The sequence below is a fragment of the Pelodiscus sinensis genome, chromosome 10 (assembly GCF_052426305.1).
Source record: "Pelodiscus sinensis isolate ZL-2025 chromosome 10, ASM5242630v1, whole genome shotgun sequence".
Lineage (NCBI taxonomy): Eukaryota > Metazoa > Chordata > Testudines > Trionychidae > Pelodiscus > Pelodiscus sinensis.
The window spans coordinates 54,440,661-54,463,008 of record NC_143061.1 but is presented as its reverse complement, the minus strand read 5'-3'; the positions used below and the strand labels follow the sequence as shown (position 1 = coordinate 54,463,008).

Here is a 22,348-nt window from a genome sequence, read left to right as displayed (position 1 = left end):
GAGAGCCTCAGGAGTGTAAGTTAATTCGTTCAGATACCATGTAAATGTGAGTTTCACAGTAAGTCGACTGACCTTGTGTTGTACTACTGCCTAGTAACATAGTCACCCATTCTAATGGGTTAATAAGTAAAGGCCTCATCTACACTGGAGCACTATTTCGGGATACTGGAGTATCCCAAAATACCTATCCCATGTCTTAATTGAAAATCTGTTATACTGGGCACTGAAACTGACTTGATACGGCTCTAGACTACGATGATTCTAAGGTTCTATGGGGTGTTGAGGCCTGGCACAAGGCCTGGAATGAGGACAAAGGCAGCTGCAGGCATGGCACCGAGTGAAGAACAGCCGTTCTGCTGCGGGGCCGCTACCCCAGCAGCCAGGAAGGGTGTGTGGCCACTTCCCCATTCCTGAGACAGTTCAGCTAGTTAGTCGGAGGCAGCAGCTGGTCCTAGCCGGTCTGTCCCAGCCAGTCCCTGCGGCTGGTAACGCCTTCCAAAGCCAGAATGGGCCATGGGCAGACGGGACTCGGAACGATTCCCTGCAGGGGGCTTCTGACAGGAGCCGTGGCTGGGCGACTGCTCAATCCGTCACCGCTTGGCACAGATGCTCCCTTTGGACACCGCGGCCCACAGGCTGCTCACAGCCCTGCAGCCTCTTCTGGGGAGGGGCTGACCCTTCCCTGTCTCCCTCTACCAGCCACCAGCGCTCTCACTGGGCATGCTCAGAAATTGCCATGTGCCCCCGTCCTGGGCAGAGAACCAGAGAGGGCTGGACTCTGTTGCCCCATTTTGTCCTTGTGTGAATGGGGCTGGCTGGGAGTATGGCTGGCATTGCTCCTTCCAGCAGGGAGGTCTCAAATAAAAACAAATCGATAATGTGCCAGTGACGTTCCCTTCTCTGTCTGATTCGAGGGCCGGGCCGGTGTAGCCGATTGCCTGGCTTCTGGTGGATTGCCTGTTTAACCTGCCACTTGTCACTTTGGGTTTGGCTGAGAGAGATCTTGTCCAGGCGAAGGCTGACGTTATGGTGGCCTTAAAGTGTTAGCAGAGGGATCTAGATGAATATACAGGCCGAACGTCTCTGGTCCAGAAACCTCTGTGGTCCGGAAAGACCTAGGCAACCCCGGGAGCAGCTGCTGCCTTGTACACAGGGGAGCTACCCTGCTTTGAACCATTTTAGATGGGCTGGGGTGGTTTGGGATGAGGGACCTCATCCCTCGTGGACAGGCTGGAGCAGCCTCCAGGGCCACAGATAGGGGCTGCTTCATGCCAGCGGGAGCTGCCCCTTTCTGCCGCATGTCAGGGATGGTGATTTCTCCAGGGCTGGAGCAGCCGCCTGCCTGTACCCACTGTGCAGAGCTGAAGCAAAGGAGAAGGAAAACAAACAATCTCTTTGTCTCTGTCTGTGGGATCGGAGCAAATCCGGTTGTATCTTAGGGCTTTGCTGTATACAGTAGATTGAGAAATGTGTCTGGGATGGAAGCTGGAGGCATGAAGGTAAGTGTAGAGGTCGGTACGGTTCTGGCATAGATGGGTTTGTGGTATAGAGTGGTGGAAATTTGCCCATTATTTAATTGTACTGTAGTGTAAGTAATGGACAAATTTCTACCACCCTATAGCGAGTGAAAAAACAGATTGACGAAGCCAAATAAGTACCCAGACATGAACTCCTTCAAATAGACCCAAAAGAGAAAACAACAGAATTCCACTTGTCATCACCTATGGTCCACAACTTAACCCCCCTCTCCCCCACCCAACACATTATCTGCAGTCTATAACCTATGTTGGAAAATGATCCCTCACTCTCAGAGTCCTTGGGGGGAAAAGCCAATTTTCGCTTGCAGACAAACCTCCCAAATTGAAACAAATTCTCTCTGGTAACCATGCTACACAGCTACATCATCAACATAGAGACATAGAGCTAGAAGAGACCTCAGAAGGTCATCAAGTCCAGCTCCCTGCCCAAGGCAGGACCAATCCAAGCTAAATCAACCCAGCCAGGGATTTCTGAAGTTGAAACTTAAAAACCTCTCGGGACGGAGATTCACCACCTTCCTAAGTAAACCATTCCAGTACTTCACCACCCTCCTAGTGAAACAGTTTTTCCTAATATCCCACCTGGACCTCTCCCACCGCAAACTGAGACCATTATTCCTTGTTCTGCCATTTGTCACTACTAAGAACAGCCTCTCTCCATCCTCTTTGGAACCCCCCTTCAGGAAGTTGAAGGCTGCTATCAAATCCCCCCTCACTCTTCTCTTCTGCAGACTAAACAGACCCAAATCCCTCAGTCTCTCCTCTTAGGTCATGCGCTCCAGCTCCCTAATCATTTTGGTTGCCCTCTGCTGGACCCTCTCCAATGCGTCCACATCCCTTCTGTAGTGGGGAGGCCAGGACACAATACTCCAGATGTGGCCTCACCAGAGCTGAATAAAGGGGAATAATCACTTCTCCAGATCTGCTGGCAATGCTCCTCCTAATGCAACCTAATATGTCATTAGCCTTCTTGGATACAAGGGCACCCTGTTGACTCATATCCAGCTTCTCACCCACTATAATCCCCAGGTCCTTTTGTGAAGAACTACTACTTAGCCAATTGGTCCCCAGCCTGTAACAATGCTTGGGAGTCTTCCATCCCAAGTGCAGGACTCTACATTTGTCCTTGTTGAATCTTATCAGATTTTTTGTGGCCCAATCCTCTAATCTGCCTAGTTCTCTCTGGACTCTATTCCTGTCGTCCAGCATATCTACCTCTCCACCTATATTTGTGTCATCTGCACTGAGGGTGCTATCCATTCCCCCATCCAGGTCATTAATAAAGATATTGAACAAAACCAGTCCTAGAACCGATCCTTGGGGCACTCCACTAGAAACTGACCACCAACCTGACATCGAGCCTTTGATCAGTACCCATTTGGCTTTTGCAGATCCAGACTAACACGACTACCCCCCTGATACTTGATCTTGCAGGAGGAATAATGGTAGTACAAATTAGGAGGTTTAATTCGAACTACCTAGTCTGTGCCGCGTGTAGCTGCTGGCAGGTAGTTCGAACTACGGGGCATTTAAAAATGGCGGAGCCCGGGAACACTTTGAAGTGCTACCAGACTACCTGTTGAATTGTATTCACAGTTACTGAACATCAATATTACCGTAGAAGAGCAAAGCCTCGGGCTCATTGCACAAGGTGCTATAGACACTCACAGCAAGTGGCTGGGTAAACTATCCAAACACATGTAAGGGGACAGATTCTGAAAGGCATTTAGGCACCTTGAGTGGAGCACAGACGCCCAATGGGATTTTCGAAAGCAGTTACGGGCATCTGTAGGCACCAAAGGCCTGATTTTCAGTGGAGCTTTGGAACCCAAAGCCAACGTGACTTTTCATAATAAGAATCAGGCTCCTAGATCACTTAGCCACTTTGGGAAATGTTCCCTAAAGGACAACACACACTTATCAAGTCATCCACAATGGTATTTACACTCTTGCTTTCCTACTAAATTCATTAGGCTTTCGGGAATCTGGGAAGAAGAGGTGAATTCTGAGAGGTTCTGTCCTAAAAAATCACCTGCAGACAGAAAAAAGGCTGAGAGTCACTGACTCAGAAGAGATGCATGTGATGCACAATTTATTTAGTCGCAGGTCCATGAGGGCTGGAAGAGTCACCTTCTTCTGCTAGATGCCATCATTCATTCTTCTTTTCTTACCTATGGACTGCTGCCTTCTGGGCCTTGAATAAGGACCTTGTATGTGGTGGGGCAGTATGTTTTGAAGAGATTTTCCACTAAGGTGTTACTTCCTGCAACCACACGCTTGTGTTGCCGGTTCATGTAGTTCCACAGATGCAGAGAATAGGAGTTGTTGAAGTCGACGCTTTTCTCCCAGACCTCAAAGAACCGATTCCATTCTCCACAGGGGATGGGGTAGTAACGCTGAGGATGTAAGTAGGAAATGTTCAGACAGTTTATATCCTCCACTTTATGGAAATTGGTTACGGGGCACAACGCCTTGAGCCTCCTTGTCAGTAAGCCGGGCCCTTGGTGGCCCCAAATGTCTCCTCTGTAGTTTTGAACAAAATCCTTCATACAATCCCATATGAACTTGTGATGGCGAGAAAAGCCAAAAATCGCATTGCCGGCTAACCGGAAATCCTCGGCTGTCAGGAAGTCTTCTAGTGAAATAGGCCTGATGGAGATGACATCGGTGTCCATGTAGATCCCACCGTTTTTCCAGATGAGTGCAAGCCTGATACCGTCAGCGCTGACATGCAGCCAGTACCTCTCCTGGGCTGGATTTACCTGCAGAGTAGGAAAAGGACCACAGTGATGCAATTGATCTCAACACCTGTTTCTGTTAGCTATGTCCTGTATGAAACTCTCAGCAGTGTCTGTCCTAACTGTAATCCCTTCCCCAATTAATGGATATTGTTCTTGTTTGGGTGTGACACAGTGCTGGAAAAAGGCAAGAACAGATGTAGCTTTCGTTCGGTGTTATTGTATGAGTGTGTCCAAGGCACAATTGGTTGGAAACATCGAACCAATATAATAACGTAAGAGCGACCTTACTGGGTAACACTCGGTATCTAGCCCAGTATCCTGTCTTCAGAGAGTGACTAATGCCAGGTGCTCCACAGAGAGGGTATGTCTACACTACCCCACTAGTTCGAACTAGCGGGGTAATATAGGCATACCGCACTTGCAAATGAAGCCCGGGATTTGAATTTCCCGGGCTTCATTTGCATAAGCGGCGGAGCCGCCATTTTTAAAACCCCGCTGGTTCGAACCCCGTGCAGCGCGGCTACACGGGGCACGAACTAGGTAGTTCGAACTAGGCTTCCTAGTTCGAACTACCGTTACTCCTCGTGAAATGAGGAGTAACGGTAGTTCGAACTAGGAAGCCTAGTGGAAGCCTGGTTAGTTGTCTTCCTGCTTCTACTTTCCGTTTCGCTATTACTTTTAGAGACTTTGGCGAGCTGTTCTTCACATTCTTTTTGTCTTTTATAAATTGTATTTTTACACTTGTCAGAGTTTATGCTCCTTTCCACTGTCTTCACCTGGATTTCACTTCCATTTTTAAGGATTTTTTTCCCTCAGTCACTGCTTCATTTAGTTTGTTGTTCAGCCACAGTGACGCATTTTTTTTTTTAATTTAAGGTATGCATTTAAGACGAGCCTTTCTACCAGTCACTTTAAGAGTCTCCATGCAGATGTCACTTTTGGCACTGTGCCTTTTCATTTCTGTTTAACTAACCACCTCAGTTTTATGCAGTTCCCCTGCATCCAGACTCTCAGATTTCATTTACAAACAAACTTAACCATTTACCCAGCCTTGCTCGGGGCCTTAACTTGATTCATTTTTGTTGTTCCTCCTTGAAATCATTGCTTGGGGCTGGGGAGGAGGGGTTCAGGATGCAGGCTGCCCCAGGGTCAGAGGACTAAACCAGCCCTCTCTCACTATAGCAGCTTTGGACCAGGTGAGAAGTGTCTCTCCATGGCTGATATAGTTCCAGCGGGCACACCTGGGGGAAGGGCTCATGTCCTATGGCTAGGGCAGGTCCACAGTCATCTGTACTTTCTACTTCCCAGCCAGAGGGAGGAATGCAGCCAACTGTGCACTTCCCCCTCGCTCCCTGACAAAGGGGAACAGCCAGCAATGTCCCCCTATGAATCGGGAGGGAAGGAGCTTCAGCCCCCTGCATTTCCTAAAGAGCACATGACGGGTTGGAGACTCAGGGCTGGGAAAGTCCCCAGTAGGGAGGAGGAGCTCACCCCCTGGCAGCTCCTTGCATCACCCTGGTAATTCTGTCTCTTTTCTATGTCATTTTCTGAGACACAACTCTATTCCAGGCACATCCTGCCTTCCTGGCACAACCACACCCTGACCTTCCTTTAAGTTATGAGAAGAGAAAGCTTTCTACCAACTTTAGCGATCCTAGCTCTTAATGTTAAAGAGGATGCCAGCCTGTGTTTTCAAACAGGCCAAAACAAGAACTCAAAGGGGAGTGAACTCTCAAAACAACCCTTCTGAGAGGAGCGGGTAAAGACTGGAGTTCGCTGCCCAAATTGAGCTTTCAATTTCTCTCTCACTTCTAAATCTTGTGCCCAGACATTTTCGTGACTATCAGACACCTTCACCAAGCACTAAATCATGTTTTCCCAACTATAAATCCTCACTTTACATCAATGCTAACTAAAATTTTTCAAATGCAACGTTTGTATCGACCTCTGGCTTGTTTGGTAAAGGGGGTTGTTCACCATTTCAAGAAAATAGGATTGTCAGGACTATAATGGGAATGGTCTATTTCCTCTAACTCCCGCCTTCAGGAACTGTGCAATGTCCATAACAATTTCAATCGATATTTTGACTAATGCATGGCTAAGTGTCATGGAAAATGGGGTCCACATCTGGTGCAGCATAAAGACAACAGCTTCAAAACGTTAATAAAAGTGTGCAAACCCTTCATTTCCCGCCACTTCTACTTTCAATCTGGTTTTAAAAAATATTTTCCTCCTTAATATTTTCTCTCACCTTATGATACCATGGGAGCAGAGGTGTGTCCTGGAAAACAGTTTCCATGTGGAGAGGAAGAAGGAAGACATTCTTCATCGCAGACAGAAGAGCAAAGGCTGGGGAAGTGGAAACTGAATCCATCGATGTGTTATTTTTCAGACCTTTCATGAAGAAACGAACTGGTCTGTTGGGGTAGGCCCTGGCAGCAGATTCCACAGAACATGAAACCAACGGAGGAGGCTCAAGACGGTCGGTGGTCTCCACAAAGATGATGCCGCTGCTCTGACTCACGTCATCCTTTTGCATTGGGAATAGCTCAGCACACGGCTGGCATGGGTAGATGCAGCCAGACGGCTGGGAACGTTTATAGACAAAGGCCAGGAGAAAGACACAAGTGATCCCGAGCCCTATTTTGACCCACTTCATCATTCTTGCTTTTTCTCGGATAGATGAGGCTTAACAAAAAGAAAGTGTCAGTGATTCATTGATTGTCGCTGGAAGACAAATAAAAGAAGACAGGATTTCAAATTGTGTTATTACTTTGGATTATTTCCAGGGTGGATAAAAAAAATCAGATTTTTAAATTTGAACTGGATTTTGTCAATTTAAAAATAGAATACAAAGAGTTACAATAACATCTCAGCAAAAACATGCTGCACATACACTTACAACCTCATGAAACATGAATGACTGGTGTTATTCTGCCCAGCTTAACTATCAGCTCTTGGTTCTTGCGAGGTCTCGGCTTGAAATTTCTGTTTCTCAGCAGACTGCAGTAACATGTGTAAACACGTGCAGCTTGGGTCGGATTGTTTTGTTCTGTGCTTACATGCTGGCTGATTTTGGCTAAGCAGGGCAGAGGAGTTAGTTAGTTAAGACATTGTCTTACCAACAGAGAGACAAATATAGAAAAAAGGGCTGAGGCAGCATAGAAAGGAACCGTGGAGTGGACAGAAAAGAAAAAGAGAAAACTTTCCTCCCCAACATCCAGGCAGCCTGTGGAGTTCATTGCTGGGGACATGCACAGGCCAGAGGCAGAGCTGGGCTCACAAAAGAATTAGGTCGGTTCCGGGAGGGCAGGTTCCTCACTGGCTGTTGGCCAGGAGGGCCCGGAGGGGAGCCCCGTGCTCGGAGGCGCAGGGACACGCAGGCTGCCCCAAGATGGGATGGGATGATAGGACCCCTCAGCGTTGCCTTGTTCTGCTCCTGCCTTCCGACGCACCTGGCACCACCAAGGCGGGGTCCCAGGACGCTCCACTCACCTCTTGTCTGGCGCTTCCCGCCGCTCAGCCTGGGGGTTAGCGCGTCAGGCCCCCTCTCCTCCACGGTTTGTTCACTGCCACTCCCTCCGTCCCGTCCTCTCTTGCTCTGCCCTGCAGCCCCTCGCCCACTGCTGAACCAAATCTCTGTTCTGTGCCCGACAGCCCGGTCCCGCAGCACTTCTCCTGCGAGGGCGCGGCTCATCCAATCTCTCCCTCACACAGTGACCCAAGGGCTCTGCTCATTCGCTGCCCTACTGGGGCCGCTTCCCCAAGGCTGGGTGGGGCAATCATCAACCGAGCAGCTCTGTTCTTTCCTCCCCCCGCCCTAACTGCCTGCCCTGCCTGGCTTCCTACAGCTCCTAGGTCTGCTTCAATCCGCTCCAGACACTCCTCCCTCTATGCAGGGTGTGACCGCCGTTTCTGAGTGGCAGTCTCTACGGGGCAAATTTCCAGCTTCCCTGAGCCTGTTAGCACTCAGTTTACTGCTCCCTGGCTCTTCCTCCAGGTGCTGGCTATGGGCTCAGTTCTATCCCCCTCCAGCCTGTGTCGCTGGACGCCCTGTCACAGACACCCCAACTCCAGATGGCTAACTGTGGGAGGGGGCAGGTATCGTCTTCACTGCCTCTGACATAGCTAGGCCCAGAGACCCTCCCTCTTCTGCCCAGCGTCACCCACCCCCATTGCATGCCATCTCTTCATTTCTTCCCCCAGGATTCCAAGTCATGCTGAGCCTTCGGAAAGTCCCCATCTCTAGCTAGTGCCCTGGCTCTCCTTTCAGGGGCAGGCTGTGCAGGTAACAGGCCTACCTGGCTACCAGTCCTGCGTGGGGAGACACCCCATGACAGTCGGAAGACAGGGCTGTGAGCTACACGGTCTGACCTAGAATGTCTGTTGTTATGTTCTTAAACTTCATCAGAATTCTCTGGAGAGGTCCCTGCAAGCTCTGGCCTATGGGTAGAAATTCAGCCTCTGCCAGATTATTTATTTCAAGGTACACTTAGTGAACAAAGAATACTGAAATGAAATTTGCAGTCCAGGAAACATCTCGTTCTCTGTCCTGGGATTTTTTAAAACCTTCTTTAATACTAACTTTGAAGTAAAATGTTTCCTTTCGATGCCATCTGCTGATCAATGCTCTAGACTTTGGCCTCTCGTTAAGCTGTATTTTGAGCTCATGACCTTGATTCAAACTGGCATCATGTTAACCTGAGAGCTTGAACAGCAATAGACTGTAGTGCGCAGGAAGCCACATTTCCCCCCTCCGCACTCCCCTGCCCTCTGGCAAAGATTCACAGAGTTTCAAGGTTTGAGTTTTATAATTCTTCCATAAAAAGGCTCTAATATGCCCATCATAACTACCTGCTCTTCTTCTTGAGAGTTCCCGCCTTACAATTTCCGTTTCTCAGCAGTCTGCGGGAACACAAGCAAAGACACACAGATTGGGCAGATTCACTTGGCAATGGACCCTCTCTGTGCTGTTTCGTATAAATGTGATCTGACGAGTAAATTCCCAAGCTGTTTACTGTGTTGAGAGGGAAAAAGTTTTAGCTTCTCAAATCCTTATGGCTTGTTCAATTAGTGAAGTAGGTTTAGAATCTCTCCCCCAACTACACAATGCAGAAAGCTTCAGTAACAGAAATCTCCAGTTGCCACCGTTTGTTGTTCTCCTATGTTATAACACATAAGACAGGCCCCTATTTAGGAACATGATGGCCACAGACCACAATGGTGATGCCATGAGTCTATTCCCTGTTTTACTTCTGCAGAACTCAGTTCTCCAAAGGGAACCCCATTATGTACTTGTTTTCTCAAGAAAGAGAAGAGCCAGTGAATTCAAGGGTCTTACTCCAAAAATAAGTGACAGGGAGTTAGCTGGATTAGGCTGTATTTACAAAAGTAAGGAGGAGTCCTGCGGCAATTTACACTGTATCTACACAGCAGGATTATTTCAGAATAGCTGACGTCCTGAAATAATTTAGTTTGTGTCTACACAGCAAACAGTTATTTTGACTTAATGTTGAAATAATGTTGAGCTGGAGGACATCTTACTCCGACACCTGTAACCCTCACTTTACAAGGAGTAAGGGAAGTTGGAGGAAGAGTGTTCTAACTCGGACTTCCTGCGGTGTAGACAGTGCCAAAATCCGAAATAAGCTATTGCAACTTAAGCTACGCAATCGATGTTACTCAAGTAGTGTGGCTGATTCTGACTTTAGCCTTGCTGTGTAGACGTGTCCCTACAGACCAACAGACTTCATAGGGCACAAGCTTCCATGGAAAAAATCCACTTCATCAGATGAATTGGAGTGAAAAATACAGAGGTGGAACAACAAAAGAGAGAAGTTACTTGGGTTAATCAAATCAGGATGGAAGTGACTCATTCACAGCAGTTGATGTGGAGATGAAACTATCAAAAGAGGGGGAAATTGCCTTTGTAGTGCATTAACCAGTCAAAATACTCATTTAGGCTTGTTGATGGTGTTGAATTTGCAACACAGCTTAAATTTAAAAAACAACACATGGTGTGGAAGCACCTTAAAGATTAACAAAACATGTAAATGATATCATCAGCTTTCATGGGCACAACTCACTTCTTCAGATGACCGGAGTTTTGAATTTAGGATGTGTAGACCCAAAATAAATAGGGGAGAGGGGAGTGGTGGAAAAAAAGATAAGCTGCTTTTTACAATCCATAGATTGCAAGTTCTGCCTACTTGTTTTTCCCTTTGATATTTTTATACCCCTCTGCTTCTTGTTTCCTGCTCCCTTCCTTTTTTCTACTTCCTCCTTCTCCCCTATTTATTTTGCTGAGAGGGTCAAATGAGGGTGAATGCTAGAAACAGGGCTACTTACAGCCCCAAAGCAGAGGACCTCTATTAAAACTCACACTGAACCAGTCACAAAGAGCACTTCTGTTTGCCGTACTGGCGGCAGGAAGTCCTATGAGAATCCTCTGAGATACTCCAGCTTTTCCTGTGTCACAACCAACAGCGCACCCGACACGGATAAGAGGTTATGAAAACTAATCGCACCAACCTTGAATAGGTTCTTCCAATCCTAAAGGACCAGTCCCGTTCCCAGGTCAATTTATACCTCAGATCTTATCCAGGAGAGCACACTGGGTCAGTTCTTTGCAATCTAACAGACAGACAGACAGACAGATAGATAGATTAAGGTTCATTGCCAATCAAGTACTTTGATTCATTTGACTAGCCCCCGTTACAATAGGCGGGTGAAGCCTGTTGATATCTCTCTGAAACAAAATACTTGGAATGTCAGAACATGGTCAATATTTATCACTCTAAATACAAGACTCTGACATGCACATGAATAGTAGAAACACAATATGATAAGTCATAATATCACTGAATTCTGTGACAAATCCAAGGCAATAATTGCTTTGAACAACATTGGATTTGATCTACTTTTGCAGCATGATTTCTATACCTCTTAGGTGAGTCGGCCAAGAGCTAAAGAAAATAGTTAATTTATCCCTACAAGCTCTGGCCGATGTCTGGAACCAAATAAACACCACGTTAATGTAGATATTGGTGTTCTCCGTAGTGTAAGATTCTTGGTATTTAGCCATGAAAGCAAGATGGCGGTGTGCCTCAGTTTCTCTGCTCATGTAGCACATTACGTGTGGAATAGGGTTGCCTGGTGTCTGGTTTTGAAGTGGACAGGATTCACTTGTGCTCCTCTGAGACCGTGCGCGGGACGGGCAGCACCACGGGGTCTGCATGCGCCCGGGTCAGCCCCGCTTCCTGCTGGCCAGTTCCTCCCCGCTCCATTCGTCCCCCGGCCAGCCGCACATCTCCCCCACCCGCCCCCAACCCCTTTCTGGCCAGCCACGCTTCCCAGCAGCCAATTCTCTACTTCCCAGTCTGCCTCGCTCCCTCTGACCTCCTCCTGGCCAGCCCCACTCCCCCCCATGCCCTCCTGGCTAGCCCTGCTTCCCACCAGATGGTTCTCCTCCTTCCCCATTCTCCCCCAGTGAGCCCTGCTTTCCCTTGACCTCCTCCTGGCTAGCACCACTCCCCTCCCGCCTGGTCTCCCTCCCCCACATCTGAGATCAAGTGTATCTGGTATTTATTTTGAAGCCATCTGGTAGTCCTAGTGTGGAATGCTCTCTCTCTCACGTGAGACGTTCCAACACAAATTACAGGCACCGACAACTGGGAAATATAAGTATTAGTAGGTCTTTTACCGTATAGTGTGACATTATGTACCACACTGAACATGTTCTGGGGATTTCCTAAAAGATCATGCGCATTCGGCAGGTTTACAGTTCTGGGTAGCAGCAGCACATTGGTTACAAAAGTGAACACCATCAACAAGAACAAAGCCATTGCAAGCGCACATGTACCGTTCTTTTTTTCATCCTTGGCTCAATACCTTTCGAGGGCTGCAATTTAGAGTTAACCCGTGAGACAGCTGCATTATCCACAGCTACGGCAAGCTCAGAGGCCCCTTCCCCACCCAAAGCACTGGACAAAAACTCTGCCTTCCACGCAAACAAACCCTTAGACCACCCTGGCTGGTTCAAGCTAGTCTCCACACACTGGGACTGATTCCATGGAACTATTTGCAACAAATGGAGTTCTTCCTGAGCAGGTTTCTCTTCCACAAGCTTTACTAGGTCTCCGTCCAGCAGCGCCACAAACTTGATCATATCCTCAGTCACGGTTTCAGCCAGACAGGAATCTGCTGCACAGAAACATCGTCCTGATCTCTGAGTGCCTCCTGTCCTTGAATGAATTCCAGCCTCGCCTCTGAGCCTGAGACAGGCCTTCAGCAACCTCCTGCCAGACACACAGCTCTCTCCCTCAGGCAGACACTGAGAGAAACTCTCCCCTGGGTCACAGTAAAACTGGCTAGACACAGACAACTGCCCGGAGTCAATTCTTCTCCCGCCCCTTCTTCTCATATCTCCCTGGTAGTCACAGGGGACAGCAGAGTTGCATTCAGACTCCTTTGGGGCTGGTCTATGACATCAGCCGGATTGCACATTTCTGCCATGTCATCATCAAAGGACAGAACAACACAGTGACACACGACTCCCAAGCGGATACCGTCTCTGCCGCTCTTCCCATTTCCCCCTTGATCTGGAGTTCAGTCTGGGAACTCCCTCCTCAGCTTCGCTGAGTCTCTCCTCTGCTGCTGGTCGCTCCATTCACCTTGCCTGGACTTCTTTCTCTCTTTCAGCAGCTCCTCTCTCCAGCTCAGGGCTCCTTTGCTTCTCCCTTACATGAATCTCAGCAAATATTTCTTCCTAATCGAGCTCCACTTTGATTAATTCTGCAGCATCTCTGTCCATTAGCAAAGATTGCAGTTCGTACTTAGTGGCTTTCTTTCTGGAGGTGATTCCTTTCGCTGAGCATGGGTCTCTCAGGTCTTTTATTTTAAGATCCTCATTTCATTGCTGACTCATGGCAACTGCTCTTTGGTTAAGCTGATAAGAAGTGGGGGAGGGGGTAGGTATCTTTATAGGGGCAAAAGGCAATATGCCCTGTTTATTGAGAATACCATGGCAAAGCAGTTAGCATATGCCTACACACACACAAACATACAGACACACACACGCACACTGTACCACCAGTTGATGATATATTTACCAGTCCGTGGTCCATGGTCAACCGGATTGATCATGTATAAAAAAGAGCGGGGGCTCTGGCAGTCCAGACCGATGCTCCCATCTTTGACAGGACGTACCCCAAAGTTATATGCCAAAGTTGTCTCTTTTCATAGTCATTTTACTTCGCTGGGATCGGTAAGTTTACATCATGCTGTAATCAACTGCGCTTTGAAGAGTGCTTGTTTGCTTAAGCTGTTCTTCTCCTATCACAGCTATCTTGTCCCAATGGATAGGTGCTTGCCTCATCTTTATCTGCCCATCATCTGCAGTTTGGTGGGAGCAAACCACAATCTCCTGGCACTTTTACATCTGTCCTCCGCTCCTTCCTAGAGTATCTGGCCTTCACGCTTATCTCGTAACACACATGCCTCATTCACACACACAAACCAGAATTGATTTCTTTGGTACATAGACCCAATATGAATATTTAAGCAGCAATATCTACTTACAATGAAAAAAACCCAGTCATCGAGCCATTTTACTTGTTTGACAATACTAATTTTAAAACATAAAACAAAATAATCAGACTCTATCTCTGCCTTGGAATCAGCTTTAGACACAATATTCTGGCTGGTGCAGCTTTACCAGAAGGTAAAGGTCCTTTCTGCTCTCAGAAAGGGTGGCTGGCAAACTACACATGACTTTGCATAAAGCTACACTTTAGCTACGTGGCTACACTTTAACCAACCAAACTCTCAATCCCAAAATCCAAATTTAGAAGCACGTGGGGGTCCTGATCCAAAGCTTCACTGACCTGGTTCTGTGGATCCAAGCGTGACTATAACAGATTCTGGGGGCACCGCTGAGAGGGTAAGTGTTTAGGACCAGGGCTCTTTACAACCCACAAAGGGGGACTTCCACTGTAAGACCCCGAGCCAGTCACAAAGAGCACTTCTGTTTGCTGAACTGGCCAGCAAGAAGTCACATGAGCAATCCCCTGAGACACTCCAGCTTTCCCTGTGTCACAGCCAGCACCGCACCTCACTCGGATGAGAGGTTATGAAAACCAGTCCCACCAACTCTGAACAGGTTCTTCCAATCCCAAAGGAGCAGCCCCATTTCCAGGTCAACTTTTACCTTAGATCTTATCCAAAAGCGCAGGCTGGCCCAATCCTTTAGTATCTAACATCGAAAGGTTTATTAATGAAAGGAAGAAAGAAAAGGCTGAGAGTAAAATTTATAGAAATCAAGTTACATACGTCAATTGCAAAGTTCCTGGTGCAGGCTTATAGCCGAGGTGGAAAGTCTGCTGTCTCATAAGTCTCTGGAATATATCCTGTGCTAGAAGGGGGCATTAGTCCTTCCGGGCCCAATTCATGGCAAAACTGCTTCTGACATGATGAGGTGGAGTGAAGACAAATGGACGAAACTCTGGGGCCCTTTTTATACGCTTGCCCAAGTGGAGAGAATTCCACTGTCCTCCTTGTGTGAAGGTAACTCCCAAAATGCAGTTTGTCACATGACTAAGTCACCTGTCCGGGTCCTTTTTTGGCCATCAGCCATGGCGTACATGCTTGACTGCAGGTTTACAGGAAAATTCTTCAGATGTGTATTGGCAACACTATCGGGTCATTGTTCGTCAAGTACTTTGATTCACTAGACTAGCCACCCTGTTACAATAGGCGGGTGAAGCCGGTCAATCCCTCTCAGGAGAAAATACTTGGAATGTCAGAACATTGTCAATGCTTATCACTCTAAATGTAACAATCAGACATGCGCACGGATAGTATAAAGAGAATCAGGAAAACATTGGCTTCCAATAGAATCCTCACATACCACTTTGCACAGAATTCGGGGCTAACATGCAACAGTGGGCGCAACCATTTTCTGCATGGACACATCAGAAATCCAGTAAGGTCACACTAACCCTGCTTTGTACCCCATTGCCACCTCTGGCCACATAGCTACAAAAGAAACACAATCACAGGACTAACCACATAAGCCACAGTATTACAGGCTCACCCACCTGCACATCCTCTCATGTGCTGTCTTCCATCCTGTCCCGATAATGCCCCTCTGGCTTGGATACTGGCCAAACCAGACAGTCTCTGCACCAAAGGATAACTGGACCCAGATCAGAAAACCCACCCCAACACTCTACAGTGCCCCTTATCCTGCATTCCCCCTGCTAGGGCTGACTCTAGTTCTGTCAGTCTTCTCCTGAGGTCCGGCACGGGCGGTGGGTGGGGGGAAGGAGGAAGGGAAAGTTTGGAACTAGAACCAACACCCAGTGCTCACCAGGTGAATGCCCTAGCCACTAAGTGATCTACCTCTATGGTGTAAAATCTATAGGGGAGCATTTTAACCAGCCTGGACAGTCAGTTATGGATTTGAAAGCAGCCTCTTTCTGCAAAATAGTGATAGAAATGTAGCCGTGTTAGTCTGGGGTAGTTGAAGCAAAATGCAGGCAATGTAGCACTTTAAAGACTAACAAGATGGTTTATTAGATGATGAGCTTTCGTGGGCCAGACCCACTTCCTCAGATCAAAACCATTCTTTCTGCAAAAGAATTTTACAATCCTATGACAAAGGGAGACAGCTGCATTCAAATTCCTTTGCAAATTCAATACTAGCCACTTAGGACTGCGTAAAGATTGTAACTGGTTAGCGCACTACAAAGGCAGTTTCCCCTCTCTTGATATCCACATCTCCACATCAACTGCTGTGAATGAACCTCTTCCACCCTGAGATGATTAGCTTCATTAACACAAGTTACTTCTTTCTTTTGTTGTCATTATGTATCCCCCTCCCTCTGTAACTTCCACTCCAGTTCACCTGATGAAGTGGGTTTTCCCTCATGAAAGCTTATGCCCAAATAAAGCTGTCTCTCAGGTGCCACTGGACTCAGTAGTGTACCAAAATTAAGTGCACTTTAAGCACAGTCAGTCTTAGCTGATTTTTTGGGTAACTTGATTTAAATCAATGATTTTTGTGGTGATTTAAATCCTTGATTGAAATCAATACACCCTGATTATTTGTTAGTTGATTGACCGCACATTGGAAAACCGGAGAATCAAGAGTTAAACCAAATCACAAAACTGAGTTGGCATTAATCTCTCTGAGTGGCAGAAGTTTAAGAAAAGGCTTGTCAACTATACGTTGGTTGAAGCCTTGGAGTTTCCAGTCCTGAAACCAGAAGTGTTTTCTGCTCAACATAATGGCAATGAAAAGGACCGCAAATCATAACAGGGAGGAAAAACTGCCTGGAGAAACTGGAACAGCAGGCTGCGTGCAAGCAAAAGACTCTACTGAGCTAAGGTGCTGTGTGTTTGGAAAAGAGCAGGGGAAAGCCCTAGAAAAAAGAACAACTGGCTGTCTTGTCTGGTGAGCTCCATATGAGGGAGCCAAAGAGCCAACAGTCACTCACACCTTTCAGGAAGTGGTTCATGTATTTTTCTGTATAGATTCTCACTGCAGGGCATTGGTAAAATTAGAATGAACACCATCTACTTGTGGGAGCAGATTTATTATCCAGTCTGTGCCGAAGAGTCCACTTGTGTTATCTTGAGGATAAGGCTGTAAGAGAGAAAGCGAGACCTGCCTGGACTCCATTCCAGTGTCTGGCAGGAAGGCAACTGTGTGGCAGTTGTGGATTTGAGGTGTCTGAACGGGAAAAGCTTCAGTAATTAACTATCATATTCACTAATCCTGTGGATAAACTGAGTACATTGCACTTCTACAGCAAGGAGATACACCTGCATTGGTTGATCTGGAAATGTGTCTTATTAATGAATTAATCAGATCAGAATACAAAGAACCATGTACTGCATATCGATTATCAGAGACAGGATACAACAAGCTGGGGAGGAGTCAGCATGACTTTATGTAAAGGGAAATCCTGCCACACCAATCTATTAGAATTCTTTGAAGTGGATCAACCGCCATGTGGACCAGGATGACCTGGTAGAGATAGGGTACTTAGATTTTCAGAAAGCCTCTGACAAGATCCCTCACCAAAGGCTCTTAAGCACAGTGAGCTGTCATGGGATAAAAGGGAAGGACTTCTTGTGGAATGGTACCGGGTCAAAAGATAGGAAACAAACGGTAGGAATAAACGGTCTCTTTTTAAAGCGGGGAGAAGAAAATATCAGGATCCACCTGAAGAACCGGTCCTGAGACCCATGCTGTTCAACATATTTATAAGAGACCTGAAAGAACATGGCACATTGTGATGTGCCACAGTTTTCAGATAATAGAAAACTAATCAAAACATTGAGTCCAAAGCTGACCAAGAAATGCTTCCTGTTCCCTGGCTCACCTTTCAGGTACAGGCTGTGCAGTTAATAGGCCTACCTGGCCCACATGGGTAGACACCCCATGGTATGGGAAGACAGTGATGTGTTGTGACTAAGAATGGCTGTTCTTATCTTCTTAAATTACATCAGAGTTCTCCTGGGAACGCCCTGGAAGCTCTGGCCTAGTGGTAGAAATTCTGCCAGATTATTTATATTTCAAAATACTTTTGGTGAACCAAAAGCACTGAAATGAAATTGAATTTCAAATGTTGAATTTAACCTGAAAGGAAACATGTCCACGCGCACTGTGAGTTTTTTAAACCTTCTTTAACTGTAACATTGACGTAAAATTAGAAAAGAGAAGATGTTTTTCATCAAAGCACCCTGTTTCGAAAATGCTGAAAACAGCTCGTGTTGATCTTTTTTGGAGTCTGGTTTCCCCAATTAACACAATCTGGTGAATTCTGCATAAATGTTTCAATTCACACAAAACTTCCCATTTCAGTAAAAAACAAAATGCAAAATACTTCACCCGGCTCTTGTTAATAGTGCTCAAATCGCATAAGGAAACCTGCAGCCAAAGATTAAAAGCAGAGCTAAGCCTGTCAGAGGGCAGATGTTTACCTAAAAGGGGAGTAGACACATCATCCTAGGGGGTCCAAATAGCCCCAGACCTTTGGCTTTTGGGGGTCCAGGTGTAAAACATCTGTGCCAGGGATGTGGAAAATCAGCATCTACAGCCTGTGCCTACAGGAGACTTGGGGAGCCTGGAGGTGGCCAGGGTTGGGGAGTACCCATGTTGTGTTTTCAGCTCTCCACCTTGACTCAAACAGGTGCAGAGGTGACCTGGGAGCTTGAAGAACAATGGGCTGTGGTGCCCAGGAAGCCACATTCACCCTCCGCCCCTTCTCCCTAAGGCAATGATTCAGGGAGTTTCAAGGTTTCAGTTTTATATTTCCTCCATAAATAGCCCTACTAGGCCCCTCCCATGCCGGCCTTACCGGGGGGGGGGGGGGGGGAGGCGAGGGGCAGAACAGTGTGCCCGGCTCTGGGCCACAGCCTCTGCTCCAGCTGAAGCCATAACCCCGCAGTGCCGTATGCACAGCTGTGTGGGGAGCGCTAGCGCCAGCCTTGCTGACCCCAGTGGGTCAGCCGAGGGTGGGAGGCCGCAGGCAGGGCGACGTACCCAGAGCCAGACACACCCGTTCCCAGGGAGTCAGACACGTGGCCCTCCCTTTGGTCTGCGTCTCTGACACACATTCTCCCTCCGCAAGAGAGGGACACGGACCTCGTACCCCACAGCCTGGGGGTTAAATGAAGAGGTGTAGTAGGGTTGCCAGGTGTCCGATATTCACCCGGACAGTCCGGTATTTTTGCCTCCTGTCTGGTAAAAAAATTCAGAGAATATTGGACACCTAAGATGTTTGTGTGACGGCGCGTTGGGGGTTCCCCGTCTCCTGCACCCCGAAATGGCACAAACAGACTGCACCAGCCAGTGGAATTGAGGGTGGTTTATTGCTCCTCCAGCACAGCGCAGCACAGATGTAATCTGGTTACAGGAACTGGGGCTAAGAGGCCTCAGTGCCCCCCCTTGAGATAGGGGAGTCCCAGCCCCCTCCCCAGCTCCTTATTACCTGCCTTCCAGCCAGCAACTAACTAACCCTCATCCAGCCCTGCCCCCCAGCCAGGACAGCATCCACCTTCCTTTGTTCCTCTCCATGGGGGGTGTCTGGCCACTGGTTCAACAAGTTTGGCCTTACCTCTGCCTAGTGAGGCTTTCCCTGCTGGGTCTTGCTCCAGACAGCTGGGGTCACAACAGCCCAGCAAGTACCCCCACTACGTCACAGTTCTCCCCCCTCCAAGAGCGAACTGAGCAGGGTCACTCCGCTCATGACCTAGGGAAGTTCGGGTCCTCTGCGTGGGAACCCGCCCTGGGGACATGGGTGCTCCCCTTGACTCGGGCCGGCCGTGGCGAGGACCCACATGAGTTGGCTTCCCTCTGTCCACTCGCCGCCCCACTCCAGGGCGACTGGCACAGGCCTGTCCTCGGGGGTCACTCCCACCCTTCCACTGGCCTTGAGCCCTGGCCAGGGTCTCTCGGGCCGGGGCCATGAGCCCAGTGAGCCTTCTCTGGACAGCCAGGGCGGCTTCCATCCCCGATGCTCCATCCAGGGAGGTCTTCCCCTCCCATAACTCTCTCAGCAAGCCCAGAGGGTCCTCTATCTGGGGTAGAGACCCCCAAGCTGCTTTCCTACTGTCTTGGGCCTTCCCGCCCCTCTGGCAGGAGTCACAGGACCAGCAGTACCGCTGCACGGCTGTAAAGATTCCCGGCCAATAGAAGTGCTGGAGCAGCCTCAGCCGGGTGCTCCGGATCCCCCGGTGGCCCCCAACGGGGACATCGTGGGCCAAATACAGCAGCTTGAGGCGATACTTTCGGGGGACGACCAGCTGCCGCTGGACCCCCCCATGCCCTCGCCTTCCTGGGGGGAAGCCATTCACGGAACAGGAGTCCACGCCCCCGCAGGAATCTCTCCTGGCCACCTCTCCCCCGGGGCTGAGCTGCACAGAGGCCAGCCTGGTCCCTCAGCCTCTGCAAGGAGGGGTCTGCCTGCACCTCAGCCTGGAATTCAGCTGCTGAGGCAGGGATCAGGACCTGTTCCTCGCCCCTGCCTAGGTCCGGAGTCCCAGCCTGGCTGGACCCCGTGTCCACTGGGATGGGACCCTGAGGACGCTGCCCGGAGTCCTTCCCTGGACCCAGGTTGTCAGGCCCCCGCTGGCTCTGGCTCCGGGTAGTGACTAGAGCCCGCTGGGATTCATGGGGCCACTCCTCTAGGTCATTCCCCATCAGCATCTCGGTGGGCAAGTGCGGGTGCACCCCCACTTCCTTGAGGCCTTCCTTCGCCCCCCATTTCAGATGCACCCTGGCTACAGGCACCTTAAACGGGGACCCGTCTATGCCCTTCAGGGCACAAACAGACTGCACCAGCCAGTGGAATTTAGGGTGGTTTATTGCTCCTCCAGCACAGCGCAGCACAGATGTAATCTGGTTACAGGAACTGGGGCTAAGAGGCCTCAGTGCCCCCCCTTGCGATAGGGGAGTCCCAGCCCCCTCCCCAGCTCCTTATTCCCTGCCTTCCAGCCAGCAACTAACTAACCCTCTTCCAGCCCTGCCCCCCAGCCAGGGCAGCATCCACCTTCCTTTGTTCCTCTCCATGGGGGGTGTCTGGCCACTGGTTCAACAAGTTTGGCATTACCTTGGCCTAGTGAGGTTTTCCCTGCTGGGTCTTGCTCCAGACAGCAGGGGTCACAACAGCCCAGCAAGTACCCCCACTACGTCACAGTTTGGTACTCTGAATTTTTTCCCAGCCAGGAGGCGAAAATGCCAGGAACCTGGCAACCCTCCAAACAATCAGCACCTGGCCTCCCCCCCTCAGACTCTCTCCTGGCTCCCAACACCCCCAGCCTCCATGATTACCTGGTTCGCCAAGGCTGCCAGCACAAAATGGCTGCTGGCCAAATGGCCTAGGGGAAGCAATGCTTCCCCTATGTTTTAGTGCTCAACTGCTCCCCTGTTCCTATCCCTGCACTCATTCTTCAAAGGGACAAGCTGTTTTAATGCTATTTATATATATATATACATATGTTTTGCTTAGTAAGTCTTGGATTTTTTTTTCCTCAGCAACTTTAGTCTCCCCTCCCACCCTTTTTTTTCCCTTCAACAGAATTTTTTCCTGGTGTTTTTTTGGGGGGGAGGGGGAGTTCGGTATTTTTTTTCAACCATCTGCCAACCCTAGATATAGTGGCCCCACGGTTGAGAGAGAAACAACCAGGGGGAGGTTGTTGGCTCTTTGCCTGCACACGCTGGGTTTCCAGAGCTAGCGCAGGCCGATAATACACAATTCAGAGCTGTAAAAACACTGTAACGGGGCAATTTCTTGCAAGATCCTGGTCAAACCTGATTGGACGGAGTTTCTGCTTTTGTTGTCGGCTTGGGGCGGGAAGCAGAGCCCTCCAGGTGCTAATATCAGTGCATGTGAGGGGTAAGGGGAGAGTCATTCAGTTGTAAGACCAGCAGAGACCCCAGCCCCTCGGGGGTTCTCCCCACCCTGCTTCACACTGGAGTCTCCCAGCACCTGAAGGCACAGGAAGGGTTTTGGGGTCACTAAGCTGAGTTTAAACTGGTTCTGGGCCTGCTTCCTGATCAGCAACCAGACCGTCTAAGGGGCCGCTCATCCTTAGGGAAGAATTGGAAGGGCCAACGCGGAGCACTGGCCTGCTTGGGGGAGGAGTGGGGCTCTGACAAACTGATTAACCTGCCTCTCGCTACTTGTATTTTTTCTTTGTAACACTTTCACTGGCACCAGCCCATGTGCCGCCGTCCTGGGCAGAGAACCAGAGAGGGCTGGACTCTGTTGCCCCATTTTGTCCTCGTGTGGACGGGGCTGGCTGAGAGTGTGACTGGCCCGGCTTTTCCAGCAGGGACGTAACAAAGACAAACAAATCAATAATGTGCCAGTGACATTCCCTTCCCTATCCAATTCATGGGCCGGGCTCGTACAGCCAATTGCCTGTTGAACTTTCCGGGTGTCAATCTGGGCTTCGCTGAGAGTTATCATAGAATCATAGGACTGGAAGGGACCTCGAGAGGTCATCGAGTCCAGCCCCCCACCCTCAAGGCAGGACCAAGCTCTGTCTACACCATCC

The 22,348-nt window shown here is 48.8% G+C and overlaps 1 protein-coding gene across 6 annotated transcripts in view; it reads right to left on the bottom strand.

Annotated features, from left to right (window-relative positions):
• Window positions 1–3,602: 3,602 nt before the first annotated feature.
• Window positions 3,603–22,348, bottom strand: part of LOC102458804 (alpha-1,4-N-acetylglucosaminyltransferase-like) — a 39,417-nt gene continuing 20,671 nt past the window's right edge. For 2 of the 6 annotated variants that reach the window (XM_075937251.2, XM_089780934.1), the window contains exons 2-5: window positions 10,811–10,912; window positions 9,134–9,184; window positions 6,531–7,006; window positions 3,603–4,300 (exon numbers count right to left, since the gene is read on the bottom strand). In XM_075937251.2, coding sequence (XP_075793366.2) covers window positions 3,710–4,300; window positions 6,531–6,941 — 1,002 coding nt within the window. In that variant the 5' untranslated portion in view covers window positions 6,942–7,006; window positions 9,134–9,184; window positions 10,811–10,912 and the 3' untranslated portion in view covers window positions 3,603–3,709. Of the gene's footprint in view, window positions 4,301–6,530; window positions 7,007–9,133; window positions 9,185–10,810; window positions 10,913–13,858; window positions 14,214–14,608; window positions 14,972–22,348 lie in introns of those variants that run through there. The other 4 variants (XM_006136672.5, XM_089780935.1, XM_025178210.3 and 1 more) reach the window with 4 other exon arrangements.